Below are 25733 nucleotides of genomic sequence, written 5' to 3'. Positions count from 1 at the left end.
ACTAACAGGGCTAGAAATGCCAGGGCTCATCCCATGGCAGAGCATCTGAGAGCCATGACCCAAATAAAGCACTCTGTATCCAAAACACTTCTGTGTACCTAAAAAGGAGCACCATCCCCAAATTTGCAATGATTAGAATTCTTTTACTGATGAAAAATAGGATAAAACTGCTCTTTAATACGCAGATAATTGCAAGGTCTTCCATATTTCCACGTCAGGAAATCTAGATGCCGCAAAATGAACCCAGAAGTACACATTTAAATTCCTGTACCTCAGTCTACATAGGATATTTTGGTCAACACTATATTAAAAAAAGAAACAAAACTCTTACCTGAATAGTTTTTTTAATGCTACTGCGCCTGCAGGAGGGGCTTGCGTACCGCTCGTTAATATATCAACGTTGGAAAGCGATTGGAGTTACAGATTACTGAATGTTCAATCCGAAAAAAACCCATAAAACACACAAAAGGAACAGTACGAAAAAGGCTACTTCTTCTACATAGTAAGGTGTCACAGGTTTGCTTTATATGGGCTCCAGGTCTTGGAGGAAAGAAAAACGGTTTGTATCTTGAATTCACATGTAAAACGGCTTTGTGTGTGCTACTTGTATTTCTCAGAACAGTCATGCTGTGTTTTCAGTGCATTCCAGAGGGAAACCCAACAGTCAATATTCAAAAACACTATGAAGAACTGAGTGGCAGAGGTAGGAAAGCACCATTCTCACCCAAAGGTGTTCTGGTCTAGCAAATAGCTCTTCCATCTCCCTCGAACACAACAACCACCCACAATGCCATTCTGCACCCTGTCGAGGAGGGGAATGGAAGAAGTTACTGGTATCAAACGTTTCTCCAACATTAGTAGCTTTCTAAAATTCACAAGCTTTAAATATTTACCTGGTAATGACTTGGTTTTCATCCCAGCACATGGTGCAATATTTAAAACTTGTGAATCTGAGAAAGATATTTGTCTTGGAGAAAGGCCAGTTACTACAGTGAAACACTGCATTTTACCAGCTATGTGAAAAGGTGCTGTAGGAGGTGCTCGATGATGCAAGAAATGCCATCTCAAAGGGGAAACCAGCATCAAAGATCTTGGGGCCACGAGGCGAGAGACGACTGTTGACAGCACAAACCCCAAACATTGATTTTCATGCACAAATGTGGTCTGATATTCTTATAAATAGAATGAGTGAGGGGGGTAGTGGGGTAACGCAGTGTCTGCATAGTGAGCAGAGGCAGGAGAGCCCTCTCAATCCTCAAGCGCATTCCACAGCAAATATGTGAACTCAGCAGATTGGCCACTCCCTTCCAGCGCTCTGGGGCTCACAAGGAGGCTTGTTACCGTGTGAACGACATTCCTTGGGCCCACAAAGTGACTGAAAAGTTGTCAGAAAACAGCTTGAATGTTCAATTTGAAAGGCATAAAGTTCTTTCGGTGAAGTTCGAACAGCAGGTAGCGCTAGTACCATCAAAGGCCATGACTGTTTGGCACAGGCAGGCCACTGTGGACCCTGTAGAAGCGTTGGTGTCTCACTGCAGGGCAGCCTCCTCTGGCAGGTAGAGGTGGCTCCAGATTCAAAGCTCTATAGAACCAGGTCCCAGTCAGATCTGAGCGACGTTGACTTCAAAAAACATGACAATACCACCGCGCATAGCCCACAAAACTGGTGCAGGTGACGTGAAAACAGAACCCAAAGCACTCCTGAAGCCAAGGCTTCCGCTGAATCACGTATACAATTCTTTGCAAATGGCACTAGGCTTGTAAATGGATTGGCAGCCAGACCTCCGATCCCAGCTCTCTAGTTAGCTTTTTATATTTGTTTCATATTTCCATTCCCACGAAGAGGCTCATTCTCAGTCTCCTCGTTCCCAAACTTGGTTTGTCTGTTTGTAAAATTTGATAAGTGTTTGTGTTGTTCAGTAGTTTACATTGCATACTTCTGTGTCCATTCTCGTGCTAGCCTATTGTACCTGAAAGAGAAGAGAAACAGATATCATTATAGTTGAATGTAAATGTTTGATTTATATCAAGCAGTTCAGATATTGCTACTGGTTGCTAAATGAACCAGCGCCATACTTGGCACGTATCCCCAAGAAATGCATCTGCCATATAAAATGCAAATGAGAAATTGGCCATCAGCTTGCAGAAAGAGTATTGAGGATGGCTGGTTTACAAATTTCTGAACAAAGTGTATTGCCCTAAGAGCAATGCACCTGGGAAGAGAGGTGGCCAAGAGTGCAGCAGAGTTCCAATTTGCACATCTAAAATCAACATTTTATCAGGCAATCCCAGTACCCTTTTCACTTGGTAAATGCCCGCTGCCCTGCTTCTCACCCTCTAATACCACCGCCATGTAGCCAGGAACCCACACAACCCCTATGAGGGAGGACTACAACAGGCGGCTTATTTAGTCTTACATTCAATAACATACATAAACAGAAATCTATACCTTACTTGCCCTCACCAAATCTCTCAAACCCCTTTCTTTGCCACAGCACCACTATCATTGAAACAAAAGGTAAATCGACTAGACTGCACAATGAGGGGCAGTATGACCAGTGTGTAAAAGTGCAAAATAAGTACGCAAATAAACTTTTAAACAGCACCTGCAGCCACAATTGTACAGTGCATTTGGGTTTTAAGTTAAGGATGCAAACACTGGAGAACTGAATGATACAGCTTGGAGAGATTTGAGGATGAAAGACTGAGTGGACCAACTCAGAATTCCAACATGTAATCACACCCCTCAAACATTACTCATTAGTAGGCAAGGCCATGGCTTGAGAAGACAATGAGAGGTGCTCCAATTTTGATTACTGTACCCTGCTGGAAATGTCTCAAAACATTTTTTTTTTTTTTTAACATGTTGGCATTCCAGTTAACCACCATTTTTATTGTGAGGTAGCCTCACTGGTCTGTGTAGCGGCCAAAATGCCTCAGATTATATATCTTGCAACCAAACCAATAGGATAATTGGTAGTCTCATGTTTCTTTCTGGGAATGACGGTACATAATAACTGCACTCACGCGGGATTGGTCCATATCCAGAAAGCAGAACCGATTTAAGTTGGGTAGGTTCTCAAGGCATAAAATAAGTGTTGCATAGCAATTTGCTTGGAACTTTTATCAAAGCTAGTTATTTAAATTACCCTGTTCAATGAAAGCACAGCTCGCCCTGCATTCTGCTCTTGCCTTCAGGGCTCTCTACTCCTTTGCTGCAAGTTCAAAGGGGGCTAATGGAGTAAGAGTGCAGCCTTTATCCTCTCCTCCACTCTTAAGTGCCATAGGCCTGTGTGGGAGTGCTAGGCAAGATTTTCTTTTGTTTTACAAATAATAGAGCCATACAATTCCATTCCTTAAAAGTGTAGTTGTTACATGATGCCTAATTACAGTATTGCTACTGTAAAACACTGCATTGTCTCCATGCTTTCCAGTAAAGTTAAGGTTTGTGTATCTAAATCTTATAGCGTTACCTATATTTCATTTTGTTGGGGAAGATGACAAGTGGACTCTTTTGAAAATGTGCATGACCAAATTCTTTTGATGGTAAGCCTAGTTCTGTAACCTGCTGGTTGCATACATGTGCAACTGGTGTTCAGCCCATGGTCTGATCCCCCTACTCCTTGACATTCTATCTCATCATCCTGTGTTTTTTTATCAGCTACCCTGAAAGTGAGATGGCCGCAAACTACAATATTCCACCTAGTTTGCCAATTTTGCCGCCTGCTATGCCAGCCGCTCTGCTTAGTCTCTTACTTTCTTTCCTCTTACATAATGAATACACAAAACTAACTAGATGTTACGGCCTGTGGGTGTGAACTGGCCAAACTGTTTTCCGAACCTTTCTATCATATCTATTTATTTGTGTCCATTCAGGCACCTAACCTTTTACATTTTACAGACACTCAAGGGCTCGCCACAGTCCTTTCAGCCACTCGCATAGTCTAGCAAAGTTTATGAAGGGTGCATACCATTTGCAGGGTGTTTGAAACTTTTATTTAACACTTACCTGGTTTGCAGTAAATGTCAAATAAAAGTTTCATTGAGTATGGCTGGCCTCTGGGTGGCAGCAGTGTTCCAAACAAAGGTGGTTTGTGGTGACATGCATCATTTTAGGGAAAGCACATTTACATTCGTCATTCATTGTCATGGGTTGAGTGCATTTCTCTTAGGTCGAGTAGGTAAACTAAGTTACTCAACCTGCAGGTCTAGTGTAATTTAAGAATTTGCAAGGCCCGACTCATCTGACTAATGGCTTACTTCTAGATACACAAAACTGCAGCATTGTTGCTCACTTCAAGTCTTGGGTACAAATAACCTCTGGTTAAGAACATTTCAATTAGCAAACTCTGCTAATCAATTAGTGAAAACTAATTTATGCCTTGCATTTTGCCAGACACTCCAACCCAGATTTCTTTATTTTTGCAGATACATAAAACAAACAGAAATAAAAATGTGCATCTAATACATAAACTAATTTCATGTCGAAGAAAACATTTATGAGCAATTTACTGTATATCCAGAATCAATTAAAGAAAAAATGAAGTCATTGACTAAAAGAACAGTTCCTTATAAACTTTTGTCAGAACTCAACTAGTCCAAGAAATGACCCAAGAGCACCCTTTGACTGAGTTACCGTCACCTCTTTTACAGTGTTAACCAATTCCTCCTTTGGCTTGACCCCACCCTTACACATTACACCTGTCTTCACAGTAAGCCCCCTTTTAACTCAATAGTCAACACTATAACGCTCGGATACATCCCACCCACATACTAAAATGTCATCCTGAAAACACAACACATTTTCCATGCTGCTGAATAGCTTGTCCATAACTTTATGAAAATCCAACGCTGTCTAAACTGTTCTGAATGGCATAGGTTTGAAATGAAACACCCCTTTGTAGGGTATGAATGCTGTATACTTCCTCGATTTGGGATGCAATTCATTTTGATGATTGAGAGATAAATTAATTTTTGTAAATATACTCCCATCTCCACTCAAGACTCTCCCATGTTTGGTAGCGGATGTCGTTCCACCACAACACATTAATTCAACTTGTGCAAATCCACACAATCTCTCATCTCCGTTGACCTTCCTGGCCACAACCAAAGGTGACAGACACCCTGCAGCCCCCACCAGCTCGATTATTCCATTGTCACATAATTTGTTTAGCCCTCTCCTGACTGTTTCCGTAAACACAACAGGCACAGTCCGTAGTTTCACCACCAATGGCCTAGAGTATCTTTCCCAATTTTATGAACCATCCCCTTCAACTTTCGAATTCTGCTAGAGAATACATTAGAGTACTTCCGGTATCACATTAACAACTGTCAAAGTTCGCACCTGCTCTGAAGTGTTAGGAACTAGCCTCATCTTGAGCTTGCACTATTCCTGGCAACTTACTGCCACTCCATGCTTTGTTACATAGACTTTGTCTATTGCGCGTCTCCCTTTTAACTCTAACAGGGCCATGAAACTTCCATAAATATTAATCTTGTTCATATTGCAGCCTTTAGTACTGATGTCAGGAGGCATCACATTATTCTCCCTCCCAACACGCTCTCCCATACCTTTAGAAATTAAGGAGATTTGCGCCCAGAGTCGGCCATCATATGAACTGGCACACAATTAATATTCAGCTATGCAATAGGTTTCTCATCACCATCACAACCTTCACCCAGTGCGCCAATGGGACATATCAGCGCCAGCAATATCATCACTATCCTCAGTGTCGTTATCAGATTGGCCGCCATCATTCACAACATTAACACCTTTCTTATACATTTTGAAGTTTTTGCAGTGTGCATTTCTTGTACATTACTTTCCTACCTGGGCACTTTGGTGCCCCCCGACAAATGCACCTTGCTACCACACCCAACACATTTTCTCTTGGAAAGCACCATCACTCCCTCGAAAGCAGTTTTCTTTACCGCTTTCTTTTTCTCCTTTCATTGAAGAAAGTTTTTCTTTGCCCAAACACTTGTCTCAATTTTCATCAGGAATCATTCCTGCAAAGTAACAAGAAATGTACTAGGTGCAACCAATCGACTAAATCGATGGGGGAAGTTAGCTTCTATGCTTGGAAAAGTGGCAGGGCTGGCCAACAGACCTCAGCCAGGAGTGTTGGTGGGTAATAAGGCAAGTGTGTGTTAACAGGGTTGTTGCTGTTACACCAACGCTAACTACATGTACAGCTACTCAATCGTTTACGTCCTCAGATTGTTTTTTCTGCTCGGGGGTTCATGCATGAGGTTTTCTTTTTTTCTTCCACTGTGCCTTCGCTCCCATCCAAGCAGGAAGGATGGGTGGGAGTGAATGAGATTCTAAACAGACAAAAGTTACAGAAAGAGTATTACTGAGTAAGTGATATTTGTCTTCTGGGGCTTTTTTAATTTGCTTAGATGCACATGCTTTGCACAGACTAACAAGTAGTACATGTCCAAGCCATGGTCCTCTCCTACCTGAATGGTGGCAATGCCCTTTTGGAAGGCCTTCCAGTGAAAACCCTGGCACCCCTGAGCCGTTTCCTGTATACTGCAGCACGACTGAAATGACTCTGCAAATTCAACCACATCAGGCAGACCCTTATTGAACTGAACTGGCTCCCGCAGTTAGTCCACATCTTCAAATACTGCTGCATCATCTACAAGGGTGTCACTCTGGAGTCCCCATGCTACCTCACTGAAAAACTGCATCTCTGGAGACCTACAAGCCATGAGAAGGACATGTGCAGACTACGCTGGTGCAAGAAGGAAAGAACCAGAAGAGAGGCCTTCTCGGTCTATGCCCCAAGACTCTGGAACCACCTCCCCATCAACATCAGACTCACCCACTCGCTTCTTCAATTCAGGAAGGAGCTCAATAACCTCATTTTCAAGGAATGACTCCAACACATAGGTCTATAAACGCTCCCCTCCCCACCCTACCTGAAACTGGGTGATCTGATCCCCCACTATTTCCTCCTTTGCTGATAAATTGCCCACCTTCACCGCTCCCGTTAGCTCCCCACTCCCTTGTTTCTCTGCTCCCATCACCATGTTGTTCCCCCCCCTATGATTATAAAGCGATCCGTTGATTCTCGAAGCTACGTCCTTGCTCAATAAATACCTTAATATTAATACCTGATCAAGGTGGTGTGAGAGCTGAAGGGACAGTTGCGAATAAATGTTTGTTTTAAAATTGCTTGTCCCACCTGTGGTTCTGTTCTCACTTTTATTTTACTCTGTTTATTAAGTGTTTTCATCTTCAGAATACATTACTGTATTTTATTTGACATATTATGGTACACTTTCAATTGCTCCCCCCAGCCTCCCTCCACCCCTCATTCTCAGTTTCCCACCCGTTCCCAACCAATCCCAATATTACAGCTACGGCTTTTAATAGTGATATTTTATTTATATTGCGCTCATACACGAGGCAAGGGAGGGGGGGGGAACGGGAGAACAAAACAACGATCTTTCTAGGCCCAGTGACATTGAGAACGCGCCAGTGCAGGGTAGAGGGAAAGTGCATATGGGTTGGGGGGTTAGCACATGCTGAGAAAAGGAATAAATAAAAATAAATAAAAACATAGTGCAGCCAGCAAGTGGCAAGTGCTAGGTTTAAGGCAACAGACAGGGTGTGTATGATAAGTGCAGAAGAAGGGGTGACTGTAGGGTTACAGATACAGAGCCCAGTGCAGGGATTACAAGGAGGCAGTGTGGGTGGGTGGCAAGGTGAGCAGGTACCTGGGCCCTAAAGTCAGAGGGTAACCAGGTGCACGATGACTAGACAGAACAGATCAGCAGGGGAAGAAGAGGAGAGAAGGCAGAAGCAAAGCGGAAGATCTTGATGTGCTTCTGGAACCGGAGATGGTTCTCCAAGTTTCAGAGTGGCAGGGAGGCTGTTCCAGAGGGAGGCCTCAGGCGAAGAAAGATCTACCCCCAGCTCGTTTCTTTGACAAATGACTGACCCTGAGGGAGTTGGAGGTGGAGGAGCGAAGAGCTCGGGAGGGACGGTATTTAGGGAGGGACAGCTGAAGGTATTTTGGACCCAGGCCCAAGAAAGCCTTGTGGGCAATGCAAAGGGTCTTGAATTGAATCCTTGCAGCATTTGGGAGCCAGTGGAGGGATCACAGGGCTGGAGAGATACGATCCCAGGGCTTGAGGCCCAGGAGAAGTCTTGCAGTCCTGTTCTGGATAAGTTGCAAAGGGCGAAGAGTAGAAGCAGGTAGATTTAAAAAGAGGCTGTTGCAATAATCCAACCTAGAGAGAACCAGGGATAGAGAGACAGTGAGCTTCTGGGGGACGGAGAGGAAAGGCAGAATACCTTTGAGAAGGTGCAGTAGGAAGTAGAGACAGATGTGGGCAGAGAAGGAAAGCGTTAAGTTATAGATGACTGAGGTTCTTAGCCTCGCAGGTGGGGGTAGGAGGGTGGCCAAGGGAGTCCGGCCAGAGAGTGACAGGAAAGGAGAGTGAAGGTGTGCCGATGAGTAGGATCTCCATATTGCTGGCTTTCAGGCAGAGATCGTTTGTGACACACAACTCCTGAATGGCAGATAAGCAATCGGAGATGAGAGAAGGAGACAAGGTGGCCGAGGGAAGCCTAAAAATTAGTCGAGTGTCATCAGGATAGCACTAAAAAGTGGCTTACACTCTTAGAGATTTCCCAGGCTTACCCTAACCCTTAATGAGCGTGTTCAATGGGACTCCTACTGACCTCACCTGACTCCTATATCGTACCCCCTTCCCCCCTCACGCCACTCGTCTCTGGGGTTTCAGGGAGGTCTGTCATCAGGTGAGGTGAACAGAGCGTGCACTAGGGCATTCCACATATCTTATGAGCTTTCTCTCCTCGCCAATTGAAGTGCCTCATCCCACACTGCAGTTTCCACCATTGACCATCCTTTTAGATCCTCCAACCATTTATCAACACTAGGGCCTTCCCTTGATTTCCATGCCAATGGCGATCCTTTTCCCCAGAACCCAGGCCAAGTCCGCCATTCTGTTTTTCTGGCTTAGTTTTCTTGGGGTGGGGAAACACCCCAAGGAGGCAAGCCTCTGGTGTCCATTAATATCTCGCTATACTCCCTCTTCTCAGTGGTTCAGTTCTCACTTTTGCATCCACACAATAGCACTATCTGAACATGTTCTGAAGTCTATATCGCTACTTTACAAATAGCTTCTACCGGTACGTTAGCAATGAATGCAAGTGTCGCTCCTGTACTATGTACAGAATGTGCTTTAGGTGTAAAAGGGAGACGTAGAAAATGTAGAGCAATGCTGTATACACATCCATCTGGTATTAGTATTCTTTGCAACGGGATCTCCCTGCTGCCATGTAAACTAAATATTGATCCGTTTTATGGTGACTTTGTTCTGTTGCGGTAGTACATTACTGCTCTGCGCAAGTCAAGCAGGAGTGCTGGTTCACCCGTGTACTGTGGATTCTGAAAAAAGGCTGGCAGTTCTACAGATTGACATGTAATTCTGACACATTATGGTAAAACCTTGGCAGTGTTCCTAAAGCCACCTTGATATTGTGTATGGAGATAAAAGGTTCCGACAGATACCTGTGCCTGAAGTTTGCTTATTCTTCGGATTAAAATGATGGCAATGATGAACGTAACCTTACATGCAAGGTCTTTTAAAGAAGCTTTCTGCATTGGTTCGAAAGGTGCACCCATAAACTTACATATCAACGTTTAGATCCCAACCTGGTGATAAGCGAGCCACTCTGGGGCATATGTCCTTTACCCATTCCATAAAAGCTTTGACCACAGGAATTCTCCACCAATAAATCTTGTGTTGGGATGTTGTGTATGCAGACAGCATTGCTAAATGCACCTTAAGTGAATTGTACACAAGTCCCGAGTCCATCAGATGGAGAAGGTAAGTAGGTTAGTTGGTGAACAATCAATGGGAATGATTTACTTTACTTATTAGTGCACCAAAAGACAAGCTGTTTCCATTCGTTGATCTAACAGTGCCCGGTATCAGGTTTGTGTGCATCCTTCAGGAGCCCCATACATTGTGTAGGTAATGGCAAATATCCAAATTCTATGACCTCAGGAGCCAATCTGTTAAATGGTTGTTTGTGGTGTTGGCTGCACAATCTTCTGTTGTATTAGCAGTTTGTAAAGGTGGTTTTAATGGTGGACGCATTGACATGTTCAGTAGGTGGGTGTACCACGGCGGTCTTGTCTATGCTTGTGAAACAAGAATAATCTTTATATGTTCTCAGTGCAATTTGGGAATAGTAGTGGTGCTGGGGGAAAAGCGTAAACAAATATTCCAGACCAAATGATCCATATCCAATAGCCTAGGGGCACCGGATGTGGGTACATGAATGTGAAGTTTAGGCATTTTGAATTTTCTGGTATTGCAAAAATGTCTACTGTTGGTTGACCAAACTGAACTAAAATCTGTCTGAGTGCACTAGTGTCTACTTCCCACTCATGTTCCTGTATGTTGACTCAGCTTAAACTGTCCCTTTTTGTTGAGACGCCATTGTCATATGTTCTGAGTGATCTGGGATAGCTGCATTGAGCAAGCCATTCCACCCGCCCCGACTGTTGATATGAAACATGGCTGCTGTATTGTCTGTGTATATAAGAATGCCCTTTCAGATTAACATCCTTTAAAAAATAGCTCAGTGCCATCTTCACTGGTAGGAGTTCCAGCATATTTATGCTATGTGTGGACCACCTCCTCCAGTGCGATGCAGTTTAATTTTTTTTATTGTGTATGGTAAAAAACCTTTAAAATATCTATATTTCATAATTACATAAAAACATTGCAGCAAAATCCATTACATAATCAAAACAAGGAAAAAAAATCTATATCTTAATATCAATTAATTTTCAGATAATATAATAATACATACAATACCAAAACTACGAACACCAATTTAGTATTAACACATACAAAATAAAAAAAATGATCCGGTTATCATTCAAAAGAGGACTAATCCTGACCATTCGAGTAAGGGCCACAATTCATATATCTTCTCATTAACAATTGTTCCTCAATAACAGTTATACATTTTGTTAGACTAAGAACACGTTTTTGCCCCCCCCCCACACCACCACCCACCCCCACATGCATCTTTCCCAAAGACTCTCTCTGCTCAACCCGGAGGCAGTAAACAACTGTGCAAGGGACGCTTTTGGTGGAGCAAGCATTTTTCCATAGCTAGAAAGCAGGCGCCAATGCCATTTGGCCGACGAGGGTAGAAGCCATAACTCATGACAAATAAGCATATTGGGAGTTGATAATGCCAACTGCAGCACTATTTTCCACATTCTCCCCTGAATAAAATCCAAAAAGTCCTCCATCCCACTGTCACGACCCTCGCCCAAAACCCCCTCTGGCAAACCCATTGGCCAGGTGGAGTCAGGACTCGGGCCTCTAGAGCCTGGCATACTCTTCAAAAAACCTCATGGGGCCAGTCCGCCAGGCTCATACACCATGAAAAACAATGTGCTTGGGAACTACTTTATTGTATTGTCAGCCAACATGGAAGCATCCACATAGCTTGGTTCCTAAGAACCAAGCTATGCGGTCTAGTGTTTTGGGTGTGGTAGCCTAGGGACTACTTTACCTGGACTATTTTGTTGGGGCTATTTAAACCACACCCGAGCAAGACAACACGCTTCACGTTACTTTGCAGCTTGCAAAGTGACGCTCACCGTGTCCAGCTATTCCTTCGAACCTCGGAGAAGCAGAACCTGCAAGGAGACAAAAGGATCATCATTAGCAGCAGCAGCATCATCATCATCATCACCTTACCTGCAGTCTTCATCTTTAAACGCTCGCAGCTACTGATAACAGCTTCCTCGAATCTGCACGCCTCCCGGACAGAACGATCTAAAAGAGGAAGATGGAGGCAACATTAAAGAAAGCAGTAGAGACATTTACAAATTACGAACTGCTCAAAAGGCTTACCTGGCTGGTCGCATCTCGACTGGCACCACTCCGGACATTCCACTCGCGCTGGAGAACACCGCGACCTACAAGGAAGGAAAACACAGGTTAGCAAAGGCAAGACTTTGCAGCGCTGCGCATAGCGCTTACTTACCGCATCATAGCGCTCTTAATGCGCCATCATTTACCAGCGGGCTCAACCAAGCTAGTTCGCCGCGCTGAAGCTCTGCATACATACTTAAGGGAGAAAAAAAGACATTTTAAACAAAGAAAGGCATGCAGGTTAGCAACAAAACTAAAGAACAGCAATAAGACCTACCTTAAAAATATAAAACGGGCCGGTGTCAGTGAAGTAACTGGACTGCACTCGCCCATGAAAGACAACTCGCCCCTGCAAAGAAGGCAGGACAGAGAGCACGCCTAATTCTACCACAAGGCAGAACCTTCCCCGCAGACCACATCAGGGCAAAGCTGAGAAGCATACCAGCGAGTAACCCAGCTGGGTGGTGTCCCTGTGGATACCAGGTGAGCGTAACACCCACATGTGCAGATGTCAAGAGCATACAATAGAATAGGTTCTATTTTTAAAAGATACAACTGTAAATTAGGAAGCAACAAGAGTTTTCCAAATCTATGATAAATAATCCTGATCTGAGATCACAACTTCACTTTTTTTATTCAAAAGTTCCTTCCATGCAACCACTGAATATGTACTAGCGCATGGAAAGAGTCTGAGGAATTCAAGTTCCATTAAAGGACCAGGTAAATTTTAGTTGTTTCGTCTTTCCATCAGCAAATGACATAATGAAGGACTTTACTGGATTAACTTGCAAATTATTTTTAACAGCATAAGTGTAGAACAAATCAAGCTTTGTCTGTAGGCCAAAAGGAGTGCAGTCAAAAAATAAGTCGTCCGCAAAGCCTATCCAATTTAATAATAGACCACCTAATTTAACCGGAAAAATAGTTGCATCGTGCCACCCCACATCTAGATCCAACAGATAAATTAAACAAGACTGCGGCCAGGTTGTAGCCCTGTTTAAACCCAATCTCAGTGGCTATCAAGTCAGTAATCCTTGGACAACCGTATTCTGTAATTGGTTCCCTGGTGGAGTGACGCAATGATAGCAACCAAATCCGAAGGAAAACCCTGCGTTAACATTTTCTCCCACAACAAAGCTCTAATCACTATCAAATGCTGCAGTGAGTTCGAGGGCTGCCATATAAATGGGCCCCGTTTTAGAATATTTAGTATGTTGATACAGATGGGAGATTACAGTGGCGTTGAGAGGACATCCCATGTTTTTGCGGAACCCTACTTGAAATCGTGGCAACAGATTAGCTAGAGAAATGTAAGACTGAATTGATTCGAATAACAGACTACTGAACATTTTCGCTGAGGCATCCATCAATGCTATAGGCCTGAAGTTACTTGGGTCATCCATCCTCCCCTTCTTATATATAGGTATAATAAAGGCCGAGCACCAAGAAGGAGGGATAATTCCTGACAAGTGGATGGAGTAAAATTTGGTCTTAAAAATGGAGGCCCACATATCCGGCTCGGCTTTAATAAGGCACGGAGGGATGCCATCTGGCCCTAGAGCTCTTAGATTTAATAATAGCCCCACGTATATCTGACAGACCATGGACATGTTCTAACTATCGAGATATTAAAATTCCTTGGCCACACGTTTTCAAAATTCTGGGGCATAGCATATTTAGCTTTTATAAAATCATATTACAGCAGGTATTGATGGTTCCTCTAATGATTCAACCACACCAGTAAGGGCTCCGTGTGTGCCCCACACGTCTAATGTCATTTTTAAGTAGTAAGTGGATCATATTTTGATTGTCTGCAATAGCAATTTCCCACTTTAAGGTTTTCAAGTTATCGCAATAGGTCTGGGTGATTTGTTGCTTGTGCCAATGATAGGCGTTCGTCATATTTCATTTTACTAAGCTGACGGAACGGTCTCATATTTTCCTCTTAGATTCACAATTTTAATGTTGTAGGAATGCTGATGCGTTCAAGGACCGCTAACATACGCAGCCATCATTTGTTTCACATGAACATGTATTCTCCAGCAATTTTGGAGTTCAGCTAAAATACATTCCATCCCACCTTCAGTCACTCCTAACAAACAAGTCATCTCGCATATTTAGAATGATTTTGGACCCCATGTAAGTGATAGCCGTGGCTGATCAAATTCAATAAGTGTCAATGCCAGCACCGAGGTATAAGAGTCAAAAAACAGATGGACCGTTGATTTTAGGGCTAGATGGTCACCATGGTGCAGATTACAAATCAATATTGGATCAACCAAACTTAACAGCCTCGTGGATGCAAAAATATAGTCAATCATGGAGCTCCAAGCCCCTCTTGACCAAGTATATTCATATATCCCCTTCTCAAAAGGTACCAATTTTATGTCCCATGCCATAAAATATTCGACCCACCTTTTCCCATTCAGAGTCGAAGTTGGGCCAGGCCCCTTTACACATGACCTGTCACCCCTTGGTACATGTTGACAAGTGGCATTGAAGCCCCCCCCTATCAAAACTCCGATTTGCGATGCACTGTTGGCAATGTACAAACCCCCCATCCAGTCATGGAAGTATGTCAGTAATTTGTATTGGTGGGGTAACCAAAAGGTTTCTCCTTCATCAATTTTTTTTTTTGTGTACCATTTACATCTTGGCCTACTCTTTGCAAAACCACCACTAGACCGTCCCACACACCTGTTCCTAGAGACCAGAGTTGGCCTAGCCATTGTTGTATGAGGCGTATGTTGAGTCTTGCACGTGGAACTATAGAGACATGGCACCATCATGCCAAGATTTTTATAACATTGGACGGTTACCCAATACCCAATGACGGGGCACAGAACTTGGAATTCACGCAAGTAGAGGTTGCACTCTTTCCTGTAAGGTATAAATAATGCCTATCTTTGTATCTAGTATTGCCCATAGGAATGTATTGTTTTGGCTTTCACTTTAGCTTGAATTCATTTTGTGTATTGTTTTACTCTCTTTCCGGTTATCAACCAATCATCCAGATAAGGGTACACTGGAATTCTGTTGTACTGCCACTACTGCAAGCATCCTGAGAACAATTGTTGAGATGGCTTTCCAAAATCAGCCCTGGTGGGAGGATCTTGGGAGGCCACCCTATTTAATGGTAAACAGGCAAACACAGAGGTTAGCCAAAATCCAATCAAGGTAAGGTAGCTGATCAGTCAACGCTCAGGAAAAGCGCGAGTGTGGTTTAGGGCTATGTTAAGCAGAATTGCAGGCAGTACCCTCTGGGACCACTACACACAATTAGGACTACAGGCGTTAGTCAAACCAACCTTTGGTATAAGTCTGTACCACACAGTTTTTGGTAGTGAGCTGAGCAGCCAGGCTTATCTCAAGAGTGAATGTGAGTAGTACAAGTAATTACACAGAGGACTTTCAATCACAGTGGTTCAAGTAGACACTTCTATTCAAGGTTTATTGGTAAAAACACCATTATATACCAATACACTTCAATACAAAACTAAGGTTTTGAGACAGTTTGAGTTCCTCTGAAATAGGAGCCAAATGGTAGTTCAGTTACTTAGCAGTGAGCAAAAAGGACAAAAGTAAGTAGAATAGATCACATATTTTCTAGGAAGTGCAAATAGTTTCAGTTCATCAGAAGAGTTAAATTCAAGTCAATGAGGCCAGGCCAAAGTCAATGGGCTAGTGTTCTGGATAGGAAAGAGCAGTTCTGGTACCAAACGGTAAAGTCTTTGCAAAAGTTCTCAGTAGTAGTTCAGACGAAAAAGGATCATTTGTCGGGACACAAACTGATTAGGCCTGCAAGTTGGGAAAGTTTCACAAACTTTCACCGCAAGAATGGCGTTCTCTCAATCGGGCTGGCACCGTGCCTTTGTATGAAGGGTCGTGGTTCCTGACAGGTCCTGCAGATCTCGCTCTTCCTGAGCCTCAGTCATGGGGACAAGAGGGAGGACATTGGGGGACTCCTGCACTGCAAGGGATTGTTGAAGAAAGCAAACAAGATGGAGTCAGTTCCAGTAGCTGTACATTCAAGAACACAAACTGGTGTCCCTCTCCCTGGTTAATCCTAACCAGCCTTGAGAATGGTATCCAGGTGTCTTATGAGTTGATTGGTCCCACCAACTGAAAAGGAAGAAGCCGTCCTTGAAGGGGCTTCTCTGTCGAATGGAGTTTGGCAATTGGGACCTGCAGCAGGGCTTCACCGGGCAAACCAACAGTCCAGGAGTTGTAGCAGCCGTCTTCTTCCAGCTCGTCTTTGGTTCTTTCGTTTTAGTGGTCGACTCTGCTTTCCAGTCCTGGAGACTCCTTTTAAAAAAAACTTCTCCCTTTCATTCCGGCCTAGCTGTCACTCACCCACCAGGGTGGCTGTCCTTGCCAGACAGTCAGCCAGCCAATCACGCCAGAGTGCATTTGGGTCTCCCAGGAGACTAAGCACAGGGAGTTTCATTCACCTCCCTCACTTCCTGCCCACCCCAGACACCAGAGGCGGTCTTCAGCCCTGAAGCCCACCAAAGGCATACGAACAAAGGACCCAAGCCTGGTTTGGCGCACAGAGAAACACTAGAAGGACCTGCGAAAAAAGAAGACTGGGACCTGTTTAAACAAAGGGGCTTAAGGCGCCATCTTGAAATACATGGCTCCCGTGATTTTTAGCTACCTGTGTTCGCGGTTGGGAAAAATCATGGTAGTTCGTTGTAAGACCATTGCCAAAAGCCTTTTCAATAGGAAAGGGTAGCATTTGCCTGCTACATGAGTATTTATACACAAGGGATACTATGCAACCCCTCCAGCACTCCATTGTAAGATGGTGTGTGCTGGGTCTAGGAATTTGGAAAGACTAGTAATGTCAAATTCACTTTACATTCTCTGGGAAACAGTAGTTTATCCCAAAGAAGGTATATAAAGCTGTGGGAAGTCTAAAACACCCCCCAGAGTCACTGCACTGAGGGTGCTGTGACACACATGAAAAGGTAATGCCTATGGAGTTATCTAAAACACCATAACGAACAAGTTACTTACCTGTAACTGTTCTTCACCATGGGTCTGGCATGGATTCACATGCTCATGAATATTGCCCGTCAGGCTGGAAATCCTTGGTAAAGCAAATAAATCAGTTTCGTTTCTGAACTGTCTTTCTACTAGTAACCAATCATTGGTCTCTGCGTCATACTGCCCCCAGCCAATGACTGCCCTCTACCTAAGCCCCTCCTCCGGCAGCCATGTTCAGAATTGGTAGCACGTAAAATGGCAGTAGGACCAAGAGAAGAGCCGCAGAGGGGTTGGAGGGAGGGTTCGCATGTGAATCCATGCCAGACCCATGCTGGAGAACAAGAGTTACAGGTAAGTAACTTGTTCCTTCTCCAGCATGAGGTCTGGCATGGATTCACATGCTCATGAATACAAGAATACATAGCAGTAGACACATGCACAACCACAGGAGGTGGCAAGGCTCAACATTAAGCATCTCTTACCTCCTTACCATGCCCACCTTCAGGCGAACAGGTTGCGCTGCACTGCCTGGCCGACTCTTGACTCCTCCCTGGAATCCCAGTCGATGCAGTAGAATCTCGTGAAGGTGTGCGTCGACCTCCACGTAGCAGCCCTGCAGATGTCCAGCAGGGGCACACTAGATAGGAACGCCGTGGTAGCAGCGATCGCTCTGGTCGAATGGGCTCTCGGACGGCCGGGCAACGGTCGGTTTGCCAACCGGTGACAGTGCATGATGCAGCCGGAGAGCCATCTGGAAATGGAAGCCTTCGAGAGGGCCTTCCCTTAGTTCACAGGTCCAAAGTTCACAAACAACTGTGATGTCGTCCGAAAACTCTTTGTGCGGTCCACGTAGAACTTCAGCGCTCTAGCTACATCCAGCGAGTGCAAAGTCCTCTCAGCCGGCGACGGGAAGAAAACAGGTAACACCAAGGGCTCGTTGAGGTGGAAGCCGACCGCACCTTGGGCATGAAGGGGTGCGTCCTCAGCACCACCCTCGTCTCGTGGAATGTCAGGTAGGGTGGTTTGCAGGAAAGGGCCTGGATCTCTCCCACTCGTGCGGAGGTGATGGCCACAAGAAACGCTGTTTTCCACAACGGTGCCGAATGCAGAGGCTCGAAAAGCGGTCCCATGAGCCTTATCAGCACCACCTTGAGTTCCCACGCTGGGATTGCAGCCTTCACAGGAGGGAAGGATCGAACAGTCCCTTCATGAACTCCTTCACCATACGATGGGACCACAGGGATGAGTGCCACGGAGTTCTGGTGTAGAAGGAGATAGCCGCCAGATGGATCTTGATGGATGCATGGGCCAGCCCCGCCTTGGCCAGCGAAAGCAAGTACGGCAGCATTTGAGGGACCGTAATCCGCAAGGGGGTTAATCTTCTGTGCACGGCACCAGACAGAGAACCTCTTCCATTTGTGTCCGTAGAACTTGAGAGTTGAGGACGCCCTGGCCTTTGCAAGCACCTCCTTACAGACCACCGGGATATCGTACCCTCCAAACTCTAGTGCTGCAGGAGCCAGGCCTGCAGGTTCAGCGACCCCGGGTCGTGGTGTAGGATAGCACCTTCTCTGGAGAGGAGATCCACGTCTGTTGGCAGTTTGACTGGAAGGGGGGGGGGGGGGGAGGGGGGGGGAGGCGACGCTGACATGTCCAGAAGGTCCGGGAACCACATCTGTCTCGGCCACGCCGGTGCGACAAGGATCATCATGCACCGGGACCGTCTGAGTTGGTTGATGAGTCGCAGCAGCAACGGCGGGAACGCATAGAGGAACAGGCCATCCCAGGGGAATGAGAAGGCATCGCCCATGCTGCCCGGCTGGGGAAACCCGCTGGCGAACCTCTGGCACTTGGCGTTTGTCGCTGTAGTGAATAAGTCGATCTGGGGATTGCCCCATCGTTGGAATAGCAGATCCACTAGATCCTGCCGAAGTTCCCACTCGTGGCACGAGCGTAGCTCCCTGCTGAGTGAGTCGGCAATGGTGTTCTACATTCCTGCCAGGTGGAAGGTTACCAGAAACATCCCTTGGGGAACGGCCCGATGCCGCAGATCCTGGGCCTCCTTGGATAGGGCTGGGGATCTGGTGCCTCCCTGCTTCCGGATGTAGAACATCGTGGTGGTGTTGGTGAAGATACTCACCACCTTGACCTTGAGGGATGGAAGGAACAACCTGAGGGCACAGAACATGGCTTGGAGCTCCAGGACGTTGATGTGTAGCGACTTCTCCTCCGAAGCTAAAGGCCTCTTCCGTGGAGATCTCCGGTGTGCGCTCCTCATCCCTCCAGGGAGGCATTCGTCGTCACCATCTCCTGGTGTGCGGGGGTCTGGAAGTCCATCCACGCCGCGAGATACGCGTGGGTGCCCACCACTGGATCGCTTGGCGGAAGGCCTCGTTGAGCGAGATCCCGTCTTCACAGCTGCCCGCCGCTTGCATCCAACGGGCGTCGAGGAACTCTTGCAGTGGACGCATCCGCAGTCTACACAGCGCATGAGGTAGATGCACAAGAACATCATGCCGAGAAGGGACTTGATGGACCTCACCCTGGCCACGTCCATCGCTGACAATCGTTGCACCTTGCCCAGGATGGCCTTCGTCTTTTCTTCTGGCGGATAGGCCAATCGCGCCACTGTGTCGAGCCTGGCTCCCAGAAACAGTGCTACTTGTGACAGGACCAAGTGGGATTTCGCGGGGTTGATGGAAAATCCCAGATCTGTGATCAGCTGGACGGTCTTTGCTGTGTGTCTGACGGCGAGTTCTCTTGTACTTGCTCGGAAGAGCCAATCGTCCAGGTAGGGGTAGACATGGATCCCCTGCAGGCACAGCCACGCTGCTACTCGTGCTAGGCACTTGGTGAATACCATGGGCGCTGACTTCAATCCGAAGGGGAGGGCCTTGAACTGTTAGTGCCATCCTCGGACTACGAATCTGAGGAACTTTCGATGTCCTCTTAGAATGGGGATGTGGAAGTAAGCATCCTCCAAGTCCAGCGACGATAGGAAGTCGCCCTCCTCCGGCTGTCCAAGCACATGCTGGAGAGTGACCATCGGAACTTTTGGGACATGATGTACTCGTTTAAGCGATGAAGGTCCAGGATGGGTCGCCAGCCGTCGGTCTTCTTCCTTACGAGGAAGTATCACGAGTACACTCCGGAGCGCCGGAGCCTCTTTGGGATGAGCTTGATGGCTCCTTTCTTCAGCATCGCCCTTCCTTCCAGCATCAGTTGAGGGACGTGGTTTTCCTTCCTGGCCACGGGAGGAATGCGTGGGCACTTTTTTGGAAACTAGAGTGTGCCCGCGGGCCAGGGTATCCAGCAACCATTAGTCGGTGGAGATGGAGTCCCACACGCTGACTAACTTTGCCAGCCGGCCTCCCTCTGGGGTGCTCAGGTGGGGGCCCGACACTACGGCCGGTTCAGTCCTGCTTGGTAGTGGACTTGCTGCCTTGGCCTCCTTGATGACGAGATCCTCCTGACTTGCTGCGTCCTCTGTAGGCCTCCTGCGACGAGGAGCGGGCCGCCTGGCGGTACGTCGAGGAGCTGCTGCCGAATCCTTTGGAGGCACCTTGCTGGCCATTGGAGTTCCGAAAGGGCGGCCGGAGTTCCGAAAGGGCGGCCGTCGGAGTTCCGAAAGGGCGGCCGTCGGAGTTCCGAAAGGGCGGCCGTCGGAGTTCCGAAAGGGCGGCCGTCGGAGTTCCGAAAGGGCGGCCGTCGGAGTTCCGAAAGGGCGGCCGTCGGAGTTCCGAAAGGGCGGCCGTCGGAGTTCCGAAAGGGCGGCCGTCGGAGTTCCGAAAGGGCGGCCGTCGGAGTTCCGAAAGGGCGGCCGTCGGAGTTCCGAAACGCCGGCCGTCGGAGTTCCGAAACGCCCAAGGCCCACGCCGTTTCAGTGTCGGCCTTGATGGCCTGAACTGACTCGTCCACTGTCTTGCCAAACAGGTTGTTTCTGTCGAAGGGCATGTCCAGAACCCTGGTTTGCATGTCCTGGCGGAAATCGGTTGCCTTGAGCTAACCACACCGGCCAAGGCAAACACCGTTGCCCATCTGGCAGAAGCCGGTGTCAGGATGTCCGTGGCCACCGTTATGGCGTGGTCTGACACCACCTCGCCTTCCTGCAGTATCTCCAGGACCTCAGCCCTCTTGTCGTCCGGGAGGAAGTCCAGCAGAGGAGCGATCTTAAACCACAGCTCCCTGTCGTAGCGGGGCACAATCGCGAGGGCGTTGGCTGCTTAAATCATTGTCGCCCACGAGATGACCCATCGTCGCATGGCATCCAATTTCTTCCCTTCGCCGTCCGACGAGGTCGAAGTTGAAGCCGTCGCCCCCGCCTCCATGGGAAACTCATCGGCGTCACTGTTGCTTTCTTCGTCCGCCTCGTCGGGATCCCTCCGGTGGGACCGGACATCCTTGGACCTCCTGTCCAGGATCTTCACAACTTCAGCCAACTCCTCTTCAGAGGCTGTATCCGTGTCCGTGATGGCCACCGTGCAACGCCCCCCCCACCCTTATTTTTCCACCGGGGTTTTCACGGGGGTCTTATCGATGGGCTGAAAAGAGGATTGCCTCTGTGATGGCAGGGAAACTCTGGGCCCTGAGGTCGCCTCCACTGGGGTAGCCTCACAGGCTTCGCCAGGGCGCCACGACTCCCTCGATAGAGGCCTTAGCCAGGTGAATCAAAGCCTTGACTACTTTGGACGCGCTTAAGGCCTTCACCTTGGGGGGGGAGGTTGGGGGGGGGGGTCGCCGCCTCGCTCCCCCTCGGCTTTCTCTGTCTGGATCGACCGGGTTCTCGGACTTCCTTTTCCCCCCGAGCCAGAGCATTGGCTCGTGGTTGATGGCGTTGGTGAAAGTGCACCCTGCCTGGTAGCCGAGGAGCCCGACCGTTCGGCGCTCCCGGTGCCTGCAGACTCGCAGAGCTTTGCCTTTTGTTGGGCCCCCGTTGCCAGAGCGCCCCCAAAGGTCTTAGAAGACCGCTCGGACCTCTTCTTCTCACCTGCTGCTGTTCCGTTCCGACATGTAAAACGCAGTCCTTCTCCACGTGCATTTTGTCTTCGTGAAGGCAGTAGAGGCATCTAGAGTGCTCGTCCTCCTTGAAGACATTCTGTAATCCGCATCCAGGGCAGCTCCTGAACAGCTTGGATCCGGGTGTCGTGCTCCCTTTTTCCTGGGCCAGGTCCACGCGGAGTAGACCTGAAAGAATCTTCTGGAATCCTCCAAGAAGCAAGACTCGAAAACTTCGCCCTTGTGGGGCGTAGAAAATTCCAAAATGGGTCCCCGTTGATCAGAAGTAGAAACGGTGGAGCTTGAGGCTCAATTGACCGAAAAAATGAGGTTTAACTTTTTTTTTTTTCAAAATCGCAAAACGCAGTAAAAGTTCGAGGGCAATAGCACGAGGACTCCCAACACTTGAACGTGCAGTAAAAATCTGAAGATGGCTGCCAGAGGAGGGGCTTAGGTAGAGGGCAGTATGACCCAGAGACCAGTGATTGGTTATTAGGGAAAGACAGTTCAGAAACGAAACTGATTTTTTCTTTACCGAGGATTCCCAGCCTGACGACGGGGAATATTCATGAGCATGTGAATCCATGCCAGACCCCATGCTGGAGAATCAAAGAACACAAATGTAAAACACACATCAAAATACATGAGTGGGAAAAAAAGGCTCACTCCCTTTCTAGGTAAAAAAAGCAAGTCCTCAAAATGCAACAAAGTTGCTGGGGGTCTCTAAGGTGCGTGGGAATTAGCACTTGTATGAGCATTCCCCCTAAGACTCGTCCCTCCCAGACTAACAGGAGGATTTAATCCACTCCTGGATGAATCTCCTTACTCCAGTCAGTCAAACATTCTGGAGAGACCATCAGAATTTTGGTGATTACACCCTGACCTGTGTTCAATGGTAAAATCAAATCCCTGTAGGCCGATTGACCATCTTAATTTAGGATTTTCCCCCTTCATCTGCATTAACCAGCTCAAGGGTTGGTGGTCAGTCTGAATCACAAAAGTAGATCCATACACGTATAGTCTAAACTTCTTCAGTGACCACACAATAGCAAAACATTCTCTTTCAATGGTTGCCCACCTTGTTTCTGGTTCCTTCAGCTTTCTGCTGATGAAGCAGATGGGGTGCTCCCTACCTTCCTCATCCAGCTGACTCAAATGCACCTATACCTGTATTGGAAGCACCTGTTTGCACAATGAAGGGTTGGCTGTAGTCAGGAGATCTTCGGACTGGAGCATGACAAAGGGCTTTCTTAAGTCCTTCAAATGCCTTGTTGCACTCCTCTTGCCATCTGACTTTTTAGGAAATTTGGGTGAAGAGACCACGTTCAAGGGAGAAGTTCTGGACCCATAGTTCTCAATGAAGTTCCTATAATAACCAGCGAGACCTAAGAAGGTTCTCACTTGGGTTTGAGTAGTGGGGGTGGCCCATTCTTGTACAGCTTGTACTTTGCTAGGCAATGGCCTTATTTCACCTCATGTCCAAGGTAGACCACTTTGATCAGGTCAATTTGACATTTGCTTGCCTTTATGGTCAGATGGGCCTGCTCAAGATCCTGCAAAACATATCCAAGTTGGTCAACATGTTCTTGACAAGAAGGGCTGAACACTGCAATGTCATTCAAGTATGCCATGCAGAAGTCCTCCATCCCATTCAGAACTTGATTAACCATCCTTTGGAATGTTGGAGGTGCATTCTTCAGTCCAACCCCAGCAGGCATCTACCAGTTTAAGGTAATGCCTTTTGAACATGCAGTTCTCCTTGGCATGATCTGTTAGGGCTATTTGCCAATAGCCTGACGTTAGGTCAAATTTACTGGAGGTACTTGGCGGAACCAAGTTTGTCCACCAGATCAACTGTTATAGGTAAAGGATGGCCATCAGTCTTTGGGACTGCATTTAGAGCTCTATAGTCGGCACAGAATCTCAACTCCTTGGAACCTGCCTTTGGCACTGGTACAACTGGACTAGACCATGGGCTAGTAGAGGGTTCTATTACCCAGAGATAAAGCATCTTGTTGACCTCTTCCTTTATGTGGGCTCTGACATCCTGTAACCTCTGCTTTTAACAGGTAAACAGTCACCAGTGAGAATATCATGCTTGCCCCAAGGGGTCAAGCCTGGTGATAGTGAAAACAGGGAGGCAAACTGATTTAACAGAAACTTGCACTCCTCCTGTTGTTACAGTGTCAGATTAGAAGAGAGATTAACTCCTATTTTCTAATCTAAAGGCTATACCCTGAGGAGATCAGGTAGAGGTTCACTCTCTTCCTCCTCTTGAGCTGAAGGTAGAAGCAAAGCTCCCACTTCTGGTCTGGTGATATAAGCTTTTAGACGGTTGGTATGAATCCTTAGGATTGCCTAAGTCCACCAGATAGTTGACTCAAGTTTTCAACCTTGATGGGTCCTATCCATTTGTCCTGCAAGGCCCTCTGCCTTGTAGGAACCATAACTAAACCTTGCTGGTCTTGAGTAAATTCAACCATGTTGGCCTTCTGGCCATGCCAATGCTTCACCAGAGCTTGACCTGCTTTTAAGTCATCAGATGCTTCTGTCATCATGTGTGTCATTCTCTTCCGGAGACCTAACACATAGTCAGTGACTCTCAAAGGCTTGGTAGAAGGAGCACTCTCCAACCCCTCCTTAATTAGGGCCAATGGACCTCTAACTGGATGACCATAGAGAAGCTCAAAGGGACTAAATCCAGCTTCCTCCTGGGGTGACTTCTCTATAAGCTAATAGAAGGCATGGCAGTAGAAGGTCTCACTGTCTTCTAAGGGGTTCCTCTAAAGTACCTATCATGCTCTTCGTAGTACGGTTAAACCTCTCTACCAATCCATTTGTCTGTGGATGGTAGGCAGTTGAGAACTTGTAAGTCACTCCACCGTTTTTCTACATGGCCTGCATGTAGTGGGACAAAGTTGAACCACCTGTCAGAGAGGACTTCCTTAGGAAAACCTACCACGGTAAAAATACCAAGTAGGGCCTTAGCATCACCCTGAGCTGTGACAGTCCTCATAGGTATGGCTTCAGGATACCTAGTATTATGGTCTACTATAACCAATATAAATTGATTGCCTGAAGAGGTTGGAGGGTCTAAGTGACCAACAATTTTGAGTCCTAACCTCTCAAAAGGGACTCCCACCACTGGGAGGGGCACCAAAGGTGCCACATTCTTGGCTCCACTCTTGCCAGAGATCTGATGAGTGTGGCAGCTCTTACAGAATTTATCTACATCAGACCCCAATTTAGGCCAGTAGAAGTATAGATAAAGACTTTCCTTGGTGTTCTTGAAGCTCAAGTGACCAGCCAAAGGAATCTCGTGGGATAACTGTAGGAACTGGTGTCTTGCCTCTAGAGGCACTACAAGTCTTCTGTAGTCCCCTGGGATAGACTCAGTTGGTTCACTGTAGAAGAGGCCATCTTCCCAGTTCAACCTACGCTTCCCTGGCTCTTTCCCGTCCAGCTGGGAAGCTGCCTGTTGGCAAAGACCCTCAAGAGTAGGACACTCTGTGGCCTCTGCTGAAGTCTGCCCTACAGGGGAAACCTTTTGCCAGCAAAGACTGCAGCTCAGAATGGTCTTTAGGATCCAGATCTCCAACAGGGGTCAGGTCTTCTCCCAGCTCTGAATATTCAGCAGCTGATTCAACTTTTCCTGGTTGTTCCTCACAATCAGCCTCAGCTGGTGGAGTGGTCACAGGTGTGACCTTGGACAGTCCTCTCAGGGATGTCCTGGTGGGTAGCACAGGATTGCTTTCTGATTTTTTCCTTGAGAGCTTGGGTTCCCCCTTTGTCTCCGTCTTTGA

The 25733-nt window shown here is 46.9% G+C and overlaps 1 protein-coding gene across 1 annotated transcript in view; it reads right to left on the bottom strand.

The window, feature by feature from the left end:
• Nucleotides 1–327: 327 nt before the first annotated feature.
• Nucleotides 328–25733, bottom strand: part of UBE2D4 (ubiquitin conjugating enzyme E2 D4) — a 679089-nt gene continuing 653683 nt past the window's right edge. Inside the window, exon 7 of the mRNA XM_069618939.1 lies at nt 328–1970. Within this exon, the coding sequence (XP_069475040.1) occupies nt 1925–1970 (46 nt within the window). The 3' untranslated portion in view covers nt 328–1924. The remainder of the gene's footprint in view (nt 1971–25733) is intronic.

This window comes from Ambystoma mexicanum, chromosome 10 (genome assembly GCF_040938575.1).
Source record: "Ambystoma mexicanum isolate Mex_15411 chromosome 10, UKY_AmexF1_1, whole genome shotgun sequence".
NCBI classification, from domain to species: Eukaryota; Metazoa; Chordata; class Amphibia; order Caudata; family Ambystomatidae; genus Ambystoma; species Ambystoma mexicanum.
The sequence above is the reverse complement of the archived record's forward strand: the minus strand, read 5'-3'. Positions and strand labels throughout refer to the sequence as shown.